Source organism: Tenebrio molitor, chromosome 1, assembly GCF_963966145.1.
Source record: "Tenebrio molitor chromosome 1, icTenMoli1.1, whole genome shotgun sequence".
NCBI lineage: Eukaryota > Metazoa > Arthropoda > Insecta > Coleoptera > Tenebrionidae > Tenebrio > Tenebrio molitor.
The window spans coordinates 29,793,654-29,810,219 of record NC_091046.1 but is presented as its reverse complement, the minus strand read 5'-3'; the positions used below and the strand labels follow the sequence as shown (position 1 = coordinate 29,810,219).

At 31.4% G+C, this 16,566-nt stretch overlaps 2 protein-coding genes across 17 annotated transcripts in view; both read left to right on the top strand.

The window, feature by feature from the left end:
* Positions 1-289: 289 nt before the first annotated feature.
* On the top strand, positions 290-14,921 carry hppy (MAP4K3-like protein hppy). 13 transcript variants are annotated; one of them, XM_069041182.1, is made up of 20 exons: positions 292-480; positions 578-860; positions 935-992; positions 1,049-1,204; positions 1,259-1,673; positions 1,725-1,806; positions 1,856-1,960; positions 2,103-2,229; positions 2,283-2,427; positions 2,573-2,623; positions 3,320-3,358; positions 3,500-3,541; positions 4,354-4,562; positions 4,616-4,779; positions 12,237-12,441; positions 12,499-12,767; positions 12,819-12,963; positions 13,014-13,238; positions 13,296-13,422; positions 13,475-14,921. In XM_069041182.1, the coding sequence occupies exons 2-20, from the start codon at positions 756-758 to the stop codon at positions 13,572-13,574; spliced, it is 2,769 nt and encodes a 922-aa protein (XP_068897283.1). In that variant the 5' UTR covers positions 292-480; positions 578-755; the 3' UTR covers positions 13,575-14,921. The 13 variants fall into 13 exon arrangements, with proteins under 13 accessions (XP_068897314.1, XP_068897345.1, XP_068897283.1 ...); XM_069041193.1 differs by having other exon boundaries at positions 292-860; positions 13,475-13,611; positions 13,665-14,921; XM_069041187.1 differs by having other exon boundaries at positions 293-860; positions 13,475-13,586; positions 13,665-14,921.
* An 818-nt stretch (positions 14,922-15,739) lies between these two features.
* Positions 15,740-16,566, top strand: part of RyR (Ryanodine receptor) — a 40,538-nt gene continuing 39,711 nt past the window's right edge. For all 4 annotated transcript variants that reach the window (XM_069051573.1, XM_069051580.1, XM_069051566.1 and 1 more), the window contains exons 1-2: positions 15,740-15,838; positions 16,406-16,480. In XM_069051573.1, coding sequence (XP_068907674.1) covers positions 16,427-16,480 — 54 coding nt within the window. In that variant the 5' untranslated portion in view covers positions 15,740-15,838; positions 16,406-16,426. The remainder of the gene's footprint in view (positions 15,839-16,405; positions 16,481-16,566) is intronic.

The window sequence follows — 16,566 nt, the reverse complement described above, 5'->3', positions numbered from 1 at the left end:
ATTTTAATAGTTATTAGTTAAATATACCTAGTTATTTGATTTTCGTTGCTGCGCATCCCCACCTTCACCTAATGTCCCTTCACCTTCAGTACCCTTCAGTACTTCACTCAACGGCTGGAGCAGAGAGAATATAATAGTTAAAACTATTTTAACTATTATATTCTCTCTGGGCTGGAGCCTACCGTGAGATCTTTTACATTTATAATTAAAGTAGGCTATGACTTTTAAATTAGATTGGCAACACTGTTGATAACTTGATTTGAATTGTCAAAGTGACGCTTCAAAATTCAATACAAAATAATATGAAACGGTGAGTTAAAAGTATTCAAGCCGGGGGAGAACACCTTGAACATTTTGTATGATTGTCGATAAAAAATTCATTTTACCGATGATAATCTCCGCCAATGATGAACTTTAGAACAACCTTTGAGTTATGCATTTACCAACTTAAAAAAATAGGTGTGCAGGTATCTAGGGCAGGTATTAATCAATGACTTGACTACGTATATTATGTGACGTCGATTCGTTACAAAATATATCTAAATCTTCAATTTCAATCGGTTCAATGTTTTTCTAGTGAAAACAATAATAGTTTAAGACAACAACCGACACGTTTTATTATTTTAAAGTTGTATACATGAAATAACCAATATGTCCGTTCTCAGAAGCTCGTAGCTGTCAAATTCACGTAAACATTTAACTATTTTATTACAAACGTATATAGTGAAAATGTAATTCACTGAGAGCAGAAAACTATGGCCCAAGGAGTTTTAAGTTCAGATATTTCGAGGAGAAATCCTCAGGACGAGTATGAACTAATTCAAAGGATAGGGAGTGGAACTTATGGTGATGTCTATAAAGTAAGCAAAATAATAGTTATTTTACATTAATACATATAAAAAGCACGTAATGCAATACAAATTTGTAATTTCAGGCAAAAAGACTGTCTACAAATGAATTGGCTGCAATTAAAGTGATTAAGTTAGAACCTGGTTAGCTAATATTATCTAACCACTTGTTCGATCACATTTAAAAACTATGATTTTAGGAGATGATTTTGGAATTATACAGCAAGAAATTCTTATGATGAGAGACTGTCGACACCCTAACATTATAGCATATTATGGTAGTTATTTACGCAGAGATAAATTATGGATATGTATGGAATATTGTGGTGGTGGTTCTCTACAAGATATATATCATAGTATGTGATTTAACAGTAAGGTTTTATTTTTTTTTAATGCAAATTAACTTTTAGTTACTGGTCCATTGACTGAACAGCAAATAGCATATATGTGTCGTGAAACTTTGTTAGGTCTCTCATATTTACACCTTATGGGAAAGATGCATAGGGATATTAAGGGTGCTAACATCTTACTTACTGAAAATGGTGATGTTAAGTTGGCAGATTTCGGTGTTTCTGCTCAAATTACAGCAACTATTAATAAACGAAAATCATTTATTGGAACACCATATTGGATGGCTCCCGAGGTAGCAGCAGTTGAACGCAAAGGTGGTTACAATCAGTTATGTGACATTTGGGCAATAGGAATTACTGCAATTGAACTGGCAGAATTACAACCACCAATGTTTGATCTTCATCCTATGAGAGCTCTATTTTTAATGTCAAAGAGTGGATTTAAACCTCCTACCCTTAAAGATAAAGAAAAATGGTAATATCTGTAACATTTATTTTATATTTGTCTTAATTTATGTATAAGCAGGAGTCCAACATTTCACAATTTTGTTAAAGTGGCTCTGACAAAAAATCCCAAGAAGAGACCAACAGCTGAGAAATTGCTTCAGGTTTATTGATATATATTTTTTTACTGAATTAATGATTGTCTATTTTTAGCACGCTTTTTTTCAAGGTGATATGCACAGAAGACTGGCTATAGAATTGTTACAGAAAGTAAATAATCCCTCGCACATGTTTACAGAGGAACCAGATGATGAGGGGGTAAATATTCATTATCATATTATGAAATTAGGAAAGCTATTAACTGTAATACATAAACAAATGTTTTATCTCAAATGACAATATTGTTTATATACATTTATCACCAAAGCGTGTCATCATATTCTTAACATTCAAAATTTAGGCAATACCAAATGTTCCTCAACGCATTGCATCAAGACTTACTTCACGTCCAAAACCACAAAGTGCAATACATATATCTACTGAGATTGAGAACATTGATGAATCAAACAATACTCTACAAAGGACTGGTAATTTCCTTATTTAATTTATTATATAATATTTTATAAACAAAACCATTTAGGGGCAACTAATGCATTGCCACGTGATAAACAACCTTGGGATGTTACAGATATTATGAACAATGTGACAACTGTTCATAATTGTGTGGAGCATCAAAATAAGAAATGTGGGATTGGAACAGCATTTGATTCGCTTAATCGAGAAAAGTAAGTGTGTTAGGAAATGATGAGCATTTTTACAAAATGAGTTCAATCAAAATGTATGTAACAGTTTTATAGTTGCATCTAAAAGTAACGCTTTTTGGTTAAACTCATTTAATATGTGAAACTCTTTTCAAGTATTGTTTCGTAGCTCTGATCGGCGGGCAATGACTGGTTCACAAATTTTGAATATGTCTTTGAGGTTAGATGTGTGAGCGTGTGGAATTTGGTTTTTGTTTTATGCTTTTGTTATTATTTGCTGTATCTTTTTTTTTTTGTCAATGTGGGTTTACATTATTTTGTTTGTTCATATTCATCATTTAAAAATTTAACTGAGCTAATTTAGAATATTGATCATTAAAAGTAAATACAAATTGTGACTTTGGTTTACAGTGTTATGTTGTTTTGGTTATCAGAAAGTTCATATAATAGCTTAATAAATAAGGTTGCTATAATTATGCACAAATTTATGGTAAAAAGTGGTTAACCACCATAAAATAGACGACGTAACTTATCAGAGAGTACCTATAACTAGAAATAGTTGTTATAGGTAAAACGATATGAAAATACTTTCAGTTTTTTTTATTTACATTATAAATAAAACAGATTTATTTTAAATTGATATTTATGTATTAACGAAGAATAACAAATAAGTTGTAGTTAGTGACCATCAATAATTATTTCCATTTTATATAATGTAGTTGCATGAAAGTTAAAAGTAAACATTTGCATTAAACACTATTATAATTTGTTAGTTTGGAATATTAAATTTCTACTACTAACCGTTATTTTTTGCCATTTTTAATACAAAAAACGGCAGGAAATAATAAAACAAATATTTTTCAAATTTAAATGACTTGTTTAAAATTTTTATTTAATTTTATTGTATGTTGTCTAGGAGTCTCTTGCAGTACATTGATGAAGAATTAATGATGAGGTAATTCTTATTCATTTTGCAAGTCTTACTAACATCATTGCTTTTTTTTTGTTTTGCTACACCTGGGTGAAAGGGAATGACCATAATGATAATTTTATTTAGTTATTAGTGTTTGTCATTTCTTTTAATTATTTATTTTAGGGGAGCCTACAAGTTTGAGCCATCGGATTCGTACACGCAGCAGTAAGTTTTAGTTATATGTAATAACGAAAACGTTTATATTTCACTTTACAACATCACAAAATCATTACTGTCACAATTTTCTGTATATGTATGTAGTTAAATACCTTAATTTATATATGAAATCAAATGCCTAATTTGGAGAATGGGTTAATTTACATAGCTGTACATAAATATTGTATAAACTGAATAATAATCTGATTTATATCAAAGATAGCTTATTTTTGTGGAAATATATGGAGCAAACTACGACAGAAGTTAAACCATTGAATCGATTAAATTTCGACAGTTATTTTTTGTTTTCATTAATATGTATTTAATAACTTTTTATTGTACATAATGCCACAATCTACACCTACATTTTATTCGTTGATATCTGTAATATGTATATAAAAATTATTTTCGTTTGACAAGAAATGACTTCACTTTTGTTGTTTAAGCAAATCACTTTTAGTTCGTTTCTTCTAAGTTTGATTTATAATGTAGGGATAAATACCTACATATTAAGTTCTTCTTACTAATTAAATATTCAAATTATTTAATTGTTACTAATAATAAATAAGATATTATTAATTATTTCAACTTTTTTTTTCAATTTTTACAATATCGCTTCTAGTTAATTGGTGTTTATTAAATTATCAGCATTATTTTCTAAGGTTTGTTATTGTGATACATGTATGTAAGTACGCACCATGCCAATGCTTGAAAAGTAGCTTAGCTTGTCTGTTTTATTTTTGGGTTTGGCACTAAATATTAACTTAGTGATCTAAGACCGTAAACCAATTATGAAGATAACTATATGCTTCCACTTTCAGAGCCACGCTTCCAGTTCAAGATTCTGATGTCAATGTAAAATGTGACGTGCATCATATTTCTAGTCCTACACACGAGTCCCTAGTAAATAGCTCACCAAGAAGACATTCCTCAGTAGATGAACTGTTTTCACCCATAAATGCCATGAACATTAACGGTCAACGGCAGAGGTCACTAAGTGACAGTGGTAGAACCGACCGAAGTGTTAATGGTAAGCAGTTCATGGTCACCATTGGCCAATTTTGATATAAAAAATAAATCAAGGTACGGAACCTGAAACGAACAATCACGATTCAAATGCTCCCGACTTGGTCGCTTGTCCCCCCGTCCCCCCAAGGAAACATCGTCGAAGACACACTCCACCAAGACCTCCAAGTAATGGTTTACCACCCACACCAAAAGTTCACATGGGCGCTTGTTTCTCGAAGGTATGCATATTTTTCTCATAAAATACTACCTTATTCGTCAGTTCGCATGGATATTAAATAGTAATTAAAAGAATACATTATAGTTATCTAAACTATATACCGGGTGATCAAAAAGGACTGTTTAAGTTGGCAATACAATTAAGAGCATTTTGTTGTTCGGCTGTTTGCAATACTGCAACCGGATACGTCTTTTGACAGATATTTTAAGTGAAATCAACAACGACAAAATTGTAAGTTATGTATGTGTAAAAATACATACAGCGTGACTTACGAGGAATAATGAGCCCGACGGAATAGAAAATGCAACCCGCAATTCATCAGGAGGAAAACCCGGACATTTACCGCTTCGATGTCCGGCTTTTTGTTGCAATGTATTGTGGGTTGCATTTTCTATTCCGTCGGGCTCATTATTCCTCGTAAATCACCCTGTATAGTCGTTTTCAACCAAGAATAGTAAACAGTAACAGGATTGCTGGATCGCCTGAATCTGTCCGCGCAACCTCTCGTTAGCTGTGACGTAGGCTGCAGTCCTCACTTGACGCGTTTCCCATTGAAAAGCATGGATGGGAGAATTAATCTGCTGTGTTTAAATTAAATCAATTTGAAAAAATGCCATTTTTGTTGAATATTTTATTATAAAATTATGTACAGGGTTATTTTAAATGATTGTAGTCGAAGTAGGCCATGCCCATGTTATTACATTTTTGCCGCTTGCATGTGAACTGTCAATTTTGTCGCTATCACTCTATTTTTTAGGTGAAAAGTGCGGTGATGAGATTTTTCTTTATTTTTGTAAAATTAACAGTTGAATCCAGAAAGATTGAGTTGTTTTGCAATCAATTTTAAAAATATTGAGTTGTTTTGCACCCAATTTAACTCCCGTGTGTGAATGGTGTGTCTTCACTTATTCACATCATTTTAATGTTTTTTTATGTGGAGCGGTAACCATAAATTTTACATTCAGTTTTCACGCCTACTTCGACATTTAGAATAATCCTGTATAATATTTACGTATACAAAAATATAAAAAAATTGCGGACTAGAAAGAAATAGGTAGGTATAGAAAATTTTATTCTTCACTGTTTAATTGATAATTTTATGTAATTTTCTAATTTTTTTTCTTCTACCGATGTCGTCCTGTGGAATTTTTCTTTTCATGCCCCTTGAAAATTTGAATTTAAAATTTCTGAAATTCATCGTAATTACATATTAAGCTTCGCTTGCAAAAATCTTTAATTAATTGGAATAGTGGAGTCGTTTCTGTTTTGTAGATTTTTTTTGCTCAATTTTGTATATCGGGTGTCAAAAAGGTCGGATAAACTTTTATCCACGAGCTACTGGCTTCATGTAGAACTCGGAAAAAATATTTAAAAAATTTTATGTTAAAAAATAACATTTAATTTTTATGGTACAATTTTTTTATCGCTTTTAGCCCTCTACGTTGTCCCACAACCTCGTAGGTAAAATTTCAACACATTTTAAAAATACACCTTGTATATCATATTTTATAAAATGTACACCAATGCGGTTTCCTTGTTTTAAAGCATATTTCTTAGAGGTTACTTTGCATTGGGGTACATTTTGTAAAATATGATATACAAGGTGTATTTTTGAAATGTGCCAAAATTTTACGTACGAGGTTGTGGGACAACGTAGAAGATTCAAAAAACAATTTAGAAAAATTGTACCTCAAAAATTAAATTTCATTTTATTTTTTGACATTTTTTAAATATTTTTTCGGAGTTCTACATGAAGCCAGTAGCTCGTGGTTAAAAGTTTATCCGACCTTTTTGACACACCGGACCTTTTCGAAATTATTCACCATGGTAAGATTTAAGATTGAAATTTTGTCCACCCTTTTCTTGTGTACAAGTTCCATGTCTTAACTTTTTTGGAAAATTGTTCCGATGGTTTTTATATTCCTCAGCATTTTGTTTAAAATCAGAACGCTCTTTAGATGTATTTAAAGATACTGGTGAGTGATGAGAATGATGAGCTGCTTTGCAACTCATTTACATCATCATGAATTTACTCTGTTGTAATCGTAATTTCCTTCTATAACGAACAATCCACTGTTCTAATAATTTGTGAAACAAGGTGTCTAGCTTTAGGAAAGCGATGAAATGAAAATTTTTCGGCAATCTCTTTTTGCTTAATATAGGTGTTATTAGATCCATACACCGCACATATTGTGCTACGCATGTTTTGCACAATTAAAATGTTACCTCTAAATTTAAAATAATAAATTTCTACTAAGTAGAAAATAAAATGTCCTTTTTCATAGAAAACAAAAAAATTAGCGTCTAAACACACAAGCTTTTAAGTCACTAACGAAACTCAAATAAACTGTTTTCATACAGGCTGATTCCTAAAAATATATTTTTGTTTATTTCTATTCTAGTAGAGTAGATAATTTTTTTTCTGCTTTCAATGATGTCTAACACGTTGGCTTTTGTGCAATAAAAATTAAAAAAAGATAAATAAAAAATTCATTCTTACGATGCTTTATAAATGAATGTGAAAAAAAAAATAAGCGCGCCGTGGAAAACAATGATAATGTCAAAGGGATAAATGTCATTTCGTTATTCTTCGAACGAAGAATGAACATTTGTATAAGTAAACTGTTCAGGATAAATAAAAATGTCCAAGAGAAACAGAACTAACAAATTTCATAGATTGAAAATGCACTCTCACAAATGTTAGCAAACCGGTCGAGGACTGCAGTGACGTCACAAGCGATTGAGACGTTGGCGAACGCATGTCTTATGGCATCTAGCAGTCCTGTTAGGTATGCTGTTCTTGGTTTTCAACAACATCCGTGCTGTCAGTGTCATTTTTAATATGTTGCTGCATATTGTACACACGAGTTCATAAGTTCATAACCAGTATTCAGAGTATAAGCAAATAATCCTAGTTAAAAAAACGTCAAACAAGAATTTTAGGTTATGGTAAAAGTAAATTTATATTTCGAGAAACATCAACAACAAACAAGAAATCAATCTTCAACATGGTATAAAACATGATTACACTAGATAAATCATCCTCGGAATCCAAATCACACTACATATATTCTTTGTTTTGTCGGAAATGATAGATAATAATATGAATTTGTCGATTTGCTGCGGCGTCAAGGTAAATTGCCAAATTAGGAAATTCAAAGTTACTAAACTGAAACAGCAATTGATGCCAACATACTGTCATATTGACAGCACGGATGTCATTGAAAACGACTATATATACAAAGAAACAACTTGAACTGTCAGTGTCAGTGTGAAGTCGTCAACAACCGGAAGTTACTCCGGTTATATCATTTGAAAGTAAAAATCGATACTGCCAACTTAAACAGTCCTTTTTGATCACGCTGTATATAGTGCTATTCTCTAAAATTTCACTACATAGTGTAAAAAGTTACAGTATGTAGCTAACAGAGCAATGTAAGAAACGTCCTTACAGAGATACATAAAATTCGTATTCTCTAAATACCTCTGTAAGCATTTGACTTGCATAGCTATTTAATACATTTGAAAATTAGCAAGCTTTTCCCAAGTGAACAATGCAAATTTCGCACCTTTCAAAAATGGAAAGTGTCAAAATGAACAATTACAAAACGAAAAAGGTGTCAAAATACAACTTCCGGGCAGTACGAAGAATATTCGAACTTAATGGAAACGGATGATATTTTTCGTTCTGGCGAATTAAATCCAAACATTTCCTCAAATTACATTTGGAAGTTGTTCAGGCCGTTAGCCCTACCACTGGTGAGGGTTACCACACCCCCAATTCAAACTCAAACTAGTTGTTAGTTATAGACTATACTCTACGGCACTTTTAATCGAGAAATAAACGAGAAGCATCCCGCAAAGAAGTCTTTACTGTACTAATTTTAGAAGCGCAAAATGATACCGCAATAAATCTGGTCCTTTGAGATAACGCGAACAGAAGTCTTGGTATAAGTTGTCCAAGAAATCAAATGCAATTGGTACTGGTCCCGTTTTATCGCCAAAAGAATGGGCGATGTTCATGTTTATCTTTGTGATAGTGAGTCGGTATAATCGGTAGAACCAGGCAGAATTAACATGAAACCAAACGTCAAGATTACATGTACTGACACTTATGATGAATTAATGACTTTATTTTTCACTTTAGTATAATTGCATGATAACTCCTAGGATACGAAATACGTAAACATGTCCATAACAACCGGGGAATAAAACAGGGCGTAATAAGAATAAGCGGGGGTAATGAATTCATAACGCCCTCATCAATTTATATATTTTTTAAGAATACGTATAGTGAAAAATAAAATCTTGTATGCACCACGGCGTCACCGAATGATTACGCCCATCGAACGATATCCATCTCTCGGGCTAAAGCCCTCGAGCTGGATTCATCGTTCTCCGGGCGTAATCATCGTTGTAACGCCCTTGGTGCATAAATAGCCATTACAGTGCTTATGGTGACGATTTGTTTCACCATAAATTTACAGCGACTGTAAGCTCTAGAATGTATGTATGTTACAGAGGCAATTTCCCGTAGAGAATACCATTTTGTGTTACAGACTGTAGCTTATAGAGTTACAGTGGGCGACTTTTGCTTAGAGAATAGCACCATATATAATACATTCATTTTTGTTTTAGACCAGAGTAGGCTATTTTAATTTTTTTAAATGTTGGTATCGGGGCTATGTCAGAATAACAAAATCAAAATTGTTCGAACTGCCAGTGTCAAATTTGACACTGGCGATTAATAGTCTCAACTATTAAAGGCACTCACTCGCTACACTCGTTCGTGCTTTAAACAGTTTCGATTATTAATCGCCTTCATTAGCAAACTAGTTTATTAAATAACTATTCCGTTGACCGCTTGTTAATTTCAATATTAATGAATTATTTTCTCTAAAATATAGTGTATTAATGGACCTCATTAATACGCTATTTTTCGGCAGACAGTGCAGCAGGGTTTTCTATATTTTATAGCTCCATAACTGCACAATTACGAATTCACTTTTTCAAAAGCCAACCTTTTTGGTTATAATTCGCATGTCATATTTTTCAAAGGTAACTAGGTTTTCTTAGCAACCGTGATTTTTACGTGAAATTGAATGTGAATGGAGTTGACGTCTTCTGACACTCTTTGTGGAAAAGTGAATAGAAAGTGTTGAAAAATTTTTAAATGGCCTACCCTGAGGACCAAAAAAGGATGAAGGTATTTTATAAGGTCTCATCTTTATCGAAAAAGATGAAATTGGTTTTGATTTGGCTTTAATTTGAAATTTTGTCGCAAAAAAAAAGTTTGCGATCAACGAAAATTTTTTGTAATCAACTCGTTTGTTAATGGGCGATTAATAATTTTAACTATTAAAAGCACTCACTCGCTACACTCGTTCGTTAAACAGTTTCGATTATTAATCGCCTTCATTAACAAACTAGTTTATTAAATAACTATTATTTCATACTGTCCGGTAGATGCTCGATTGCATCATCAATTTGAGTCCGGTAGGTGAGTTATAACAGTATCAGAGCCGGAAAGTGTCACTTAGCAACACCTACCGGACTGTTTTCCTTTTATACATCAAATCAAAAAGTCAAAAAATATTCGATCTAAAAAAACCATAGCAACGGCCGTTGCCACAGGAAAAAAGGTGATGCTATTTTCACAATATAATGTGATTTTTTAATTTTTGAAATAAAATAATGATGCACAAGAGACTTCCAGTATGAAATAAAATACATTACGATATACATCCGATAGTACTTGTATGTCGGCACGGAGATATAGTGATAATGTATTCAGTCCCCATAACGAGGAGGCTGGCAACGTTTAAGTAGTTTATTAGGGATAATTGCTTGGACAAGATATTTTGCCTGTACTGTGTTTTCCATTTGGTTGTAGGTCGTAAAATTTTATGGTACTTTAAGCTAAAGATCTTGCGGGGCTTATAAATCCTAGTTTACCACTAGCAGGTAATATTTTAAGCAGGGTTGTATTGTACATTTTGTATATTTGCTTTGTACGGCAAACGGCACGCACCGCTTCCCGTTAATCGCTCATAATATGCAATAATTTTATTGCATATTATGAGCGATTAAATAGCGTAAAATTTTACGACCTACAACCAAATTGAGAATACAATAAAGACTGCCTGAAGAACGCCAGGTAATGCTGACCGTCAAAAGCGTTTCCTTTGTAATGGTTGTAAACTAAATCCGCTAACAGTGACAATCGTTATTGAAGTTAAGTACGGGACTGAATACATTATCACTATATCTCCGTGCCGACTATAACAGGTGCACTTGGCACGAAAAATAATGTCCCGGGGATTGAGACAACCCGCTGTGTTGGGCCGCCTTGTTTTGACCATTATCGGGTTCAGTATTTTTACCTGTCGAATACGGCAACATCTAACAACCCCTCTGCTTTGAAACCGTTTACAATGAATTTTAAGATTTTTTTTTTCGACACTGTCAGAATTTGAGAAATTTCTCCTGTGTGAACGGATTTTGATAAATGTCACAACATGTCAAAACGAAACGTCAAGCTAATTTTAAAGATTTTAACCGATTTGGAGCCTTTAAGGGGCTCGTCGAACAAAAAAACGTTGTATTCAACTCGTTCTTGTGTAAATTGAGCTTTTTTGGCACTCGTGGACCTTTAAAACGCTCGTCACCATGGCAACCGAATTGTTTTGTTTAAATAAATTATTAGAAAATTTGCACTACTTTCACGTTGTGTTTTTGTCGGTTGATTTACGTGTTAAAAGATTTAATTTGACAATACGAGATACTAATTCAAAATGCTGCTCAAATTTTGGCAATTTTTCATAACATAAATGTTTTTCTAAAAAATTACTTTTATTCTTTGGCAAAGAATAACTTAAATAACATTCATTTCCTATTTAAGGTTTTGTTGGAAAATAATTAGGGGACCCAATATCCCAGGATTTTTACTATTACACGTAAAGTGCCTAAGTATGTACTGTCGCGAGCAATAAATTTTGGTCGTCAATGTCATTTCAAAATTTGGTTAGATTGTCACAAATTTAAAAAATTTCCCTGCCTGATTATGCCCACGTCAACAAAGTGTCAAAAAATTAAGACAATTAATGTCATACAACATGATGATAGGTTATGATATTTTACGACTGTTTTACAATGGAGCATTTTCGATTGCGTCAAAGAATGACCTTGACGATCAAAATTTTTTGCTCGCGACTACCAAAATCCATTCGACACCCGGTATGTATTACTAGGAAATTACACATCAAAGGGGCCAGTGGCCACTATCAAATATAATATTTGATAGTGTACGGTTTTATTCGCACACCACCGTAGTTAAGAATTTTTTTTAGGTTTTTGAATAGATCGTGGGAAACGGATCGGATATAAATTTTTGTCTGTTTACTATTGATTAACCAATGTGGATTTTTATGTCAATTTTGTATAAACGAATTATTTTAGGTATTTAATGGATGTCCATTAAGAATTCATTGCACAGTTTCATGGATACACCCCGAGACAAGAGATCAACATTTATTAATAGGCGCCGAGGAAGGAATTTATAACCTTAATTTGAATGAACTTCACGAAACTTGCATTGATCAGTTGTATAACAGACGAACAGTTTGGATGTATGTGATAAAAGATGTCCTCATGACATTATCTGGTTAGATATATGTTCACATTCACGTTATTCTATGTAAAGCTAAATTGTTATTTTAAGGCAAAACACCACATTTATATAGACACGATTTATTAGCTCTTTTAAATAAGCAGTCTCATAGGTTCAGTTTGCATATGAATCGTATTCATGAACGACTCGTTCCAAGGAAATTTGCATTAACTACGCGTGTACCTGATACTAGAGGAACACAGAGATGTTGTGTGGCCAGAAATCCATACAATGGATATAAATATCTCTGTGGTGCCTCAACGAACGGTATTTTTCTCATGCAGTGGTATGATCCTCTTAATAAATTTATGCTATTGAAGGTAGGTATTAAGTGCCTATTACTGAATTTTTTTTTCTAAGTAAATTTTTAGCATGTTGAATGTGTTCTTCCTAACCCGTTAAATGTGTTTGAAATGATAATTACTCCAGAATTGGAATATCCTATGGTTTGTGTTTCCATAAAACAAGCTTACCAACCAAATAGATTCAAATTGGATCTCATTAATATGAATTCAGGTAACTAGATTGAGTTCAATTAATTTCCTATTCTAAACTTTCATCCACAGGTGCAAGCTGGTTTCATTCTGATGAACTGCAAGATATGGATGGAACAGCGACAGTAATACCAAAACGAGAAAATTTAAATATAGTCAATGTTACTCAATTAGATAAAGATTCTATATTAGTTTGTTATGATAATGTAGTTAAAATTATCACACCGCAAGGTATGCTTAAAATAAATAAGAAGCAAGTTTCAGAATTAAAATTTCATTTTAATATTGAAAATATAAGTAAGTTATTGACCATCTTGGAATTTTATCTCTTTACATATGAAAATTGTGTTTCAGTTAGTCTTCCAGACAGTGTTTTAGCTTTTCACAAGCACGGAATGCAAGGAAGATCGTTTAAAAATGGTGAAATTACACAAGAAATAACTGATACATCAAGAACTTATAAACTCCTAGGTGCTGACAAGTATGTATTATCAAATTTAAAAAAAATATGTTTTTTCTTTGCTTTTTTGCAGAGTGGTAATGCTTGAAAGTAATCTAATACGTACTGGGACATTAACAAATGAGGAAGGTCATGATCTGTACATTTTAGCAGGGCACGAAGCTAGCTACTAATATTTTACATTGGTGAGTCAGTGGTTGTTGAGAGATTGTACGAAAAATCGGTCGACTATTATTCAGTGACGAAACGGGTTTGTTTTTCAGGAGAATGCTCACAAAACAGAAATTTTTGCTTCGCTTAGATATTTAACTTAACTTATTAGTAGAATAGAGAATGGTTAAGTAAAGAAATTATATACAGAAATCGTGATGTTTTAGAATAAAAGAAATTACTAAGTTGACATACCTCATAACATAACATATTTCTCTAGACATCTACGAGAATGTAACGATTTGTGCATGGTGTTTAAATATTTTAGATACCAATTCTAGGAGATTTATATAAAATACATTATATTTTTATGAATTAACATATTGTAAAAAAAATCAAAATCTATATTTGTAAATTTACGTAATATTTAATTTTAATTTTTAAAGAATATAACTATTTTAAAATTTTTAGTTTTGTTTACCACACATCTAAAAAAATTTTTAAACTTTCAGTTCAAGTATTATTTTATACTTTTTCTTTTAATTTTGTTCTATAAAAAATAGCAGTATAGTTTCTTCTTGTTGTATTCTACCATAATATTTTTTATTTTGAGATGACGACACCAAAACTTGGAATGTTTTAATTTCTACAGCTTTTATTATTAAAATAACAGGTACTGTTTTGATACTAGGTTTTTTCATCAAATTTGAAGAATAATATTTTTGCAAGAAATAGATGTAGATAAAATATTTTATTACAAGTATTCTATGCACAAAATTTAAGACGTGCAACATTCTTTTTTCAATCAATGAAGCACAACATGATTGTCTTCACACGCAGATCAAAAATATATTTAAATTTGTAAACGGTAAACTAGTTTTGTACTATTTTTCCCTACATAAACTATTCATTAGTGGGATGTTACAAAACTAGTTTCAATTATACAAATAAGTATAGATTTCTGTATTAAAATAGTGTATAGTCAACAGCATATTTTGGCTGTGTTAATTATTGTTTCAACTATGAATAACTCCTTATGTAATTGTAAGTGTTATATTGTACATAGTGTAAATTCTTAAATAATGTGTGAGAATATACCAAAAAAATATTTCTTAAGTTTGATCATAATATGTATTATGTATTTGTTTATATGACCATTTAAATCAAGTTAGTTGTATTTTTATTGATTGAATCACTTTACATTTTGTTGTTGAAAATATTTATTATTTATTGTAAACACCTACTCGACTGTTAGCATAACTGTCTGTCTTAATCCATTTAATATAATTATTCTTATTTGACTTGGCCTGTATACAGTTTTGTTTTTGTAATATTTCGGTATTTTGTAAATAAAAGTGGTACACAATGAATACTGTCATTTTATTATTATTTTATAGGGATCTGATTTTTATAACTACGAGTTTTTTAACATGTTACAGAATTATTCAAATTTTCAACCAAGTCTTTAATGTACTTATCGAACCTTTTTGAAGTTTATTGTACAAAATAACATTTTTATTTAGATCATATTGTTTTAATACAACCAGAAGTACCATCAGTGATAAAAGATGATTTTTTACAATTCAACGTACAGTTTTTAAAATATTTGGAATCAATCGAATTATGTATTTATTACAAAAAGAAGTAAATAAAATTCAAAATATTTGAACTGTAGTCAGCAATGTGTGTTCTTACTTTATCGTGATATTTTGTTGGGTTCTGTTAGAATCATAAAAAAATTTAGCATCACCTCACCTTCGAGGTAAAAGCTATTTATTTAAACCCCTCATTATTCTGTAGTTTGGACGCACTTTTATTCATTACACAACACTTAGTCTATTATCAACATCATAAAGTCGTAGGCTAGATATAGACAACATACTTAATAGTTGAAATAAGGTTTAGAAAAGTAAACAATAATTAGTAATTAACAGCTGATAGTAATTTGACAAAATTTAACTTGTTATAATAAGAGATACTTAGGTATATACATATCTATTTTTTATAATTACTAGTTTTGTAGTTTTTGAGTTAAGTAGGTGATCGAAAATCTGTAAATATTTGTATACATATTTTCATTTAGCAAATTCATGAAATAAACATGCGTTTTGTAAAAGTGCAGCAATTATAGCAGGTATGAATTTCTAAATTTATTTTGGCTCCATGTCTAAAAATATTCTAAACACAGCTATAGTTAAATATAGAAATTTTTCACAGTGCTCCATAACGAAATTTTACTGCTGTGTGTGGATTTGTACTTATGTAAAACAATTATCGGTAAAAATAGGTGGGTATTTTAATTAAATAATATTAATCTATCTTCAAGAAGTGTGCACTTTATGTTGTATATACTAATACTCTTAGTTGGACATGATTAACAAAGTTATTTAATTCATTTTTTTTTTTTTTTGTATTAATTATTAATGTAATAACGAGTTAGCTTGTATTTTTATAACGGCTATGATTTTAAAAAATCTTATTTAATTATATGTGAGTTTAGGTGTTCGCGTGTGCATATAAACATGTCTTCTTGGAGAGAAAGTTAAATTCTGGAATATTCTATTAATTATAACGTCATATTTGTATGTTGCTAAAACGTAGGTACCTACACATAAACTAAAGTATATTTTATATTAAATTCAGTTAAATATTGAAGGTAGATTTCTATCATGTAAATAAAATCGAATCAATATTAGACCTAAAAAGCCGCAATAAAGTCAGGGACATTTGTCACCACACTATTTTACTTTCTTCATGTTGCCTAAACTTTTTGCTGCAGAATTTGTGTTGTTTTCAAATATTACATTATGCAGCAAGAATCAAGAATTTATGAAATAACTTCCTATGATTTCAGGATAATTTAAAACCCCCCATAATGGCCGAGGCCGAAGGGGGATCCGAACAGGATGATGTTTCATTCTTACGAACGGTAAGTTACTAAGGTTATATCTGTGGCGGTCGTGAAAAAGTAGGTAAGTCAAATAATTTCAAAAATGAGTTAACGATGTTTACACC

What these genes read in the sequence shown, in the direction of transcription:
- hppy (XM_069041182.1), top strand. Translation starts at nt 756, where the DNA reads ATGGCCCAAGGAGTTTTAAGTTCAGATATTTCGAGGAGAAATCCTCAG. An exon ending in CAGCTGAGAAATTGCTTCAG is followed by an intron (nt 1,807 to 1,855) that starts GTTTATTGATAT and finishes GTCTATTTTTAG; the next exon opens with CACGCTTTTTTTCAAGGTGA. An exon ending in TCTCATTAATATGAATTCAG is followed by an intron (nt 12,964 to 13,013) that starts GTAACTAGATTG and finishes TTTCATCCACAG; the next exon opens with GTGCAAGCTGGTTTCATTCT.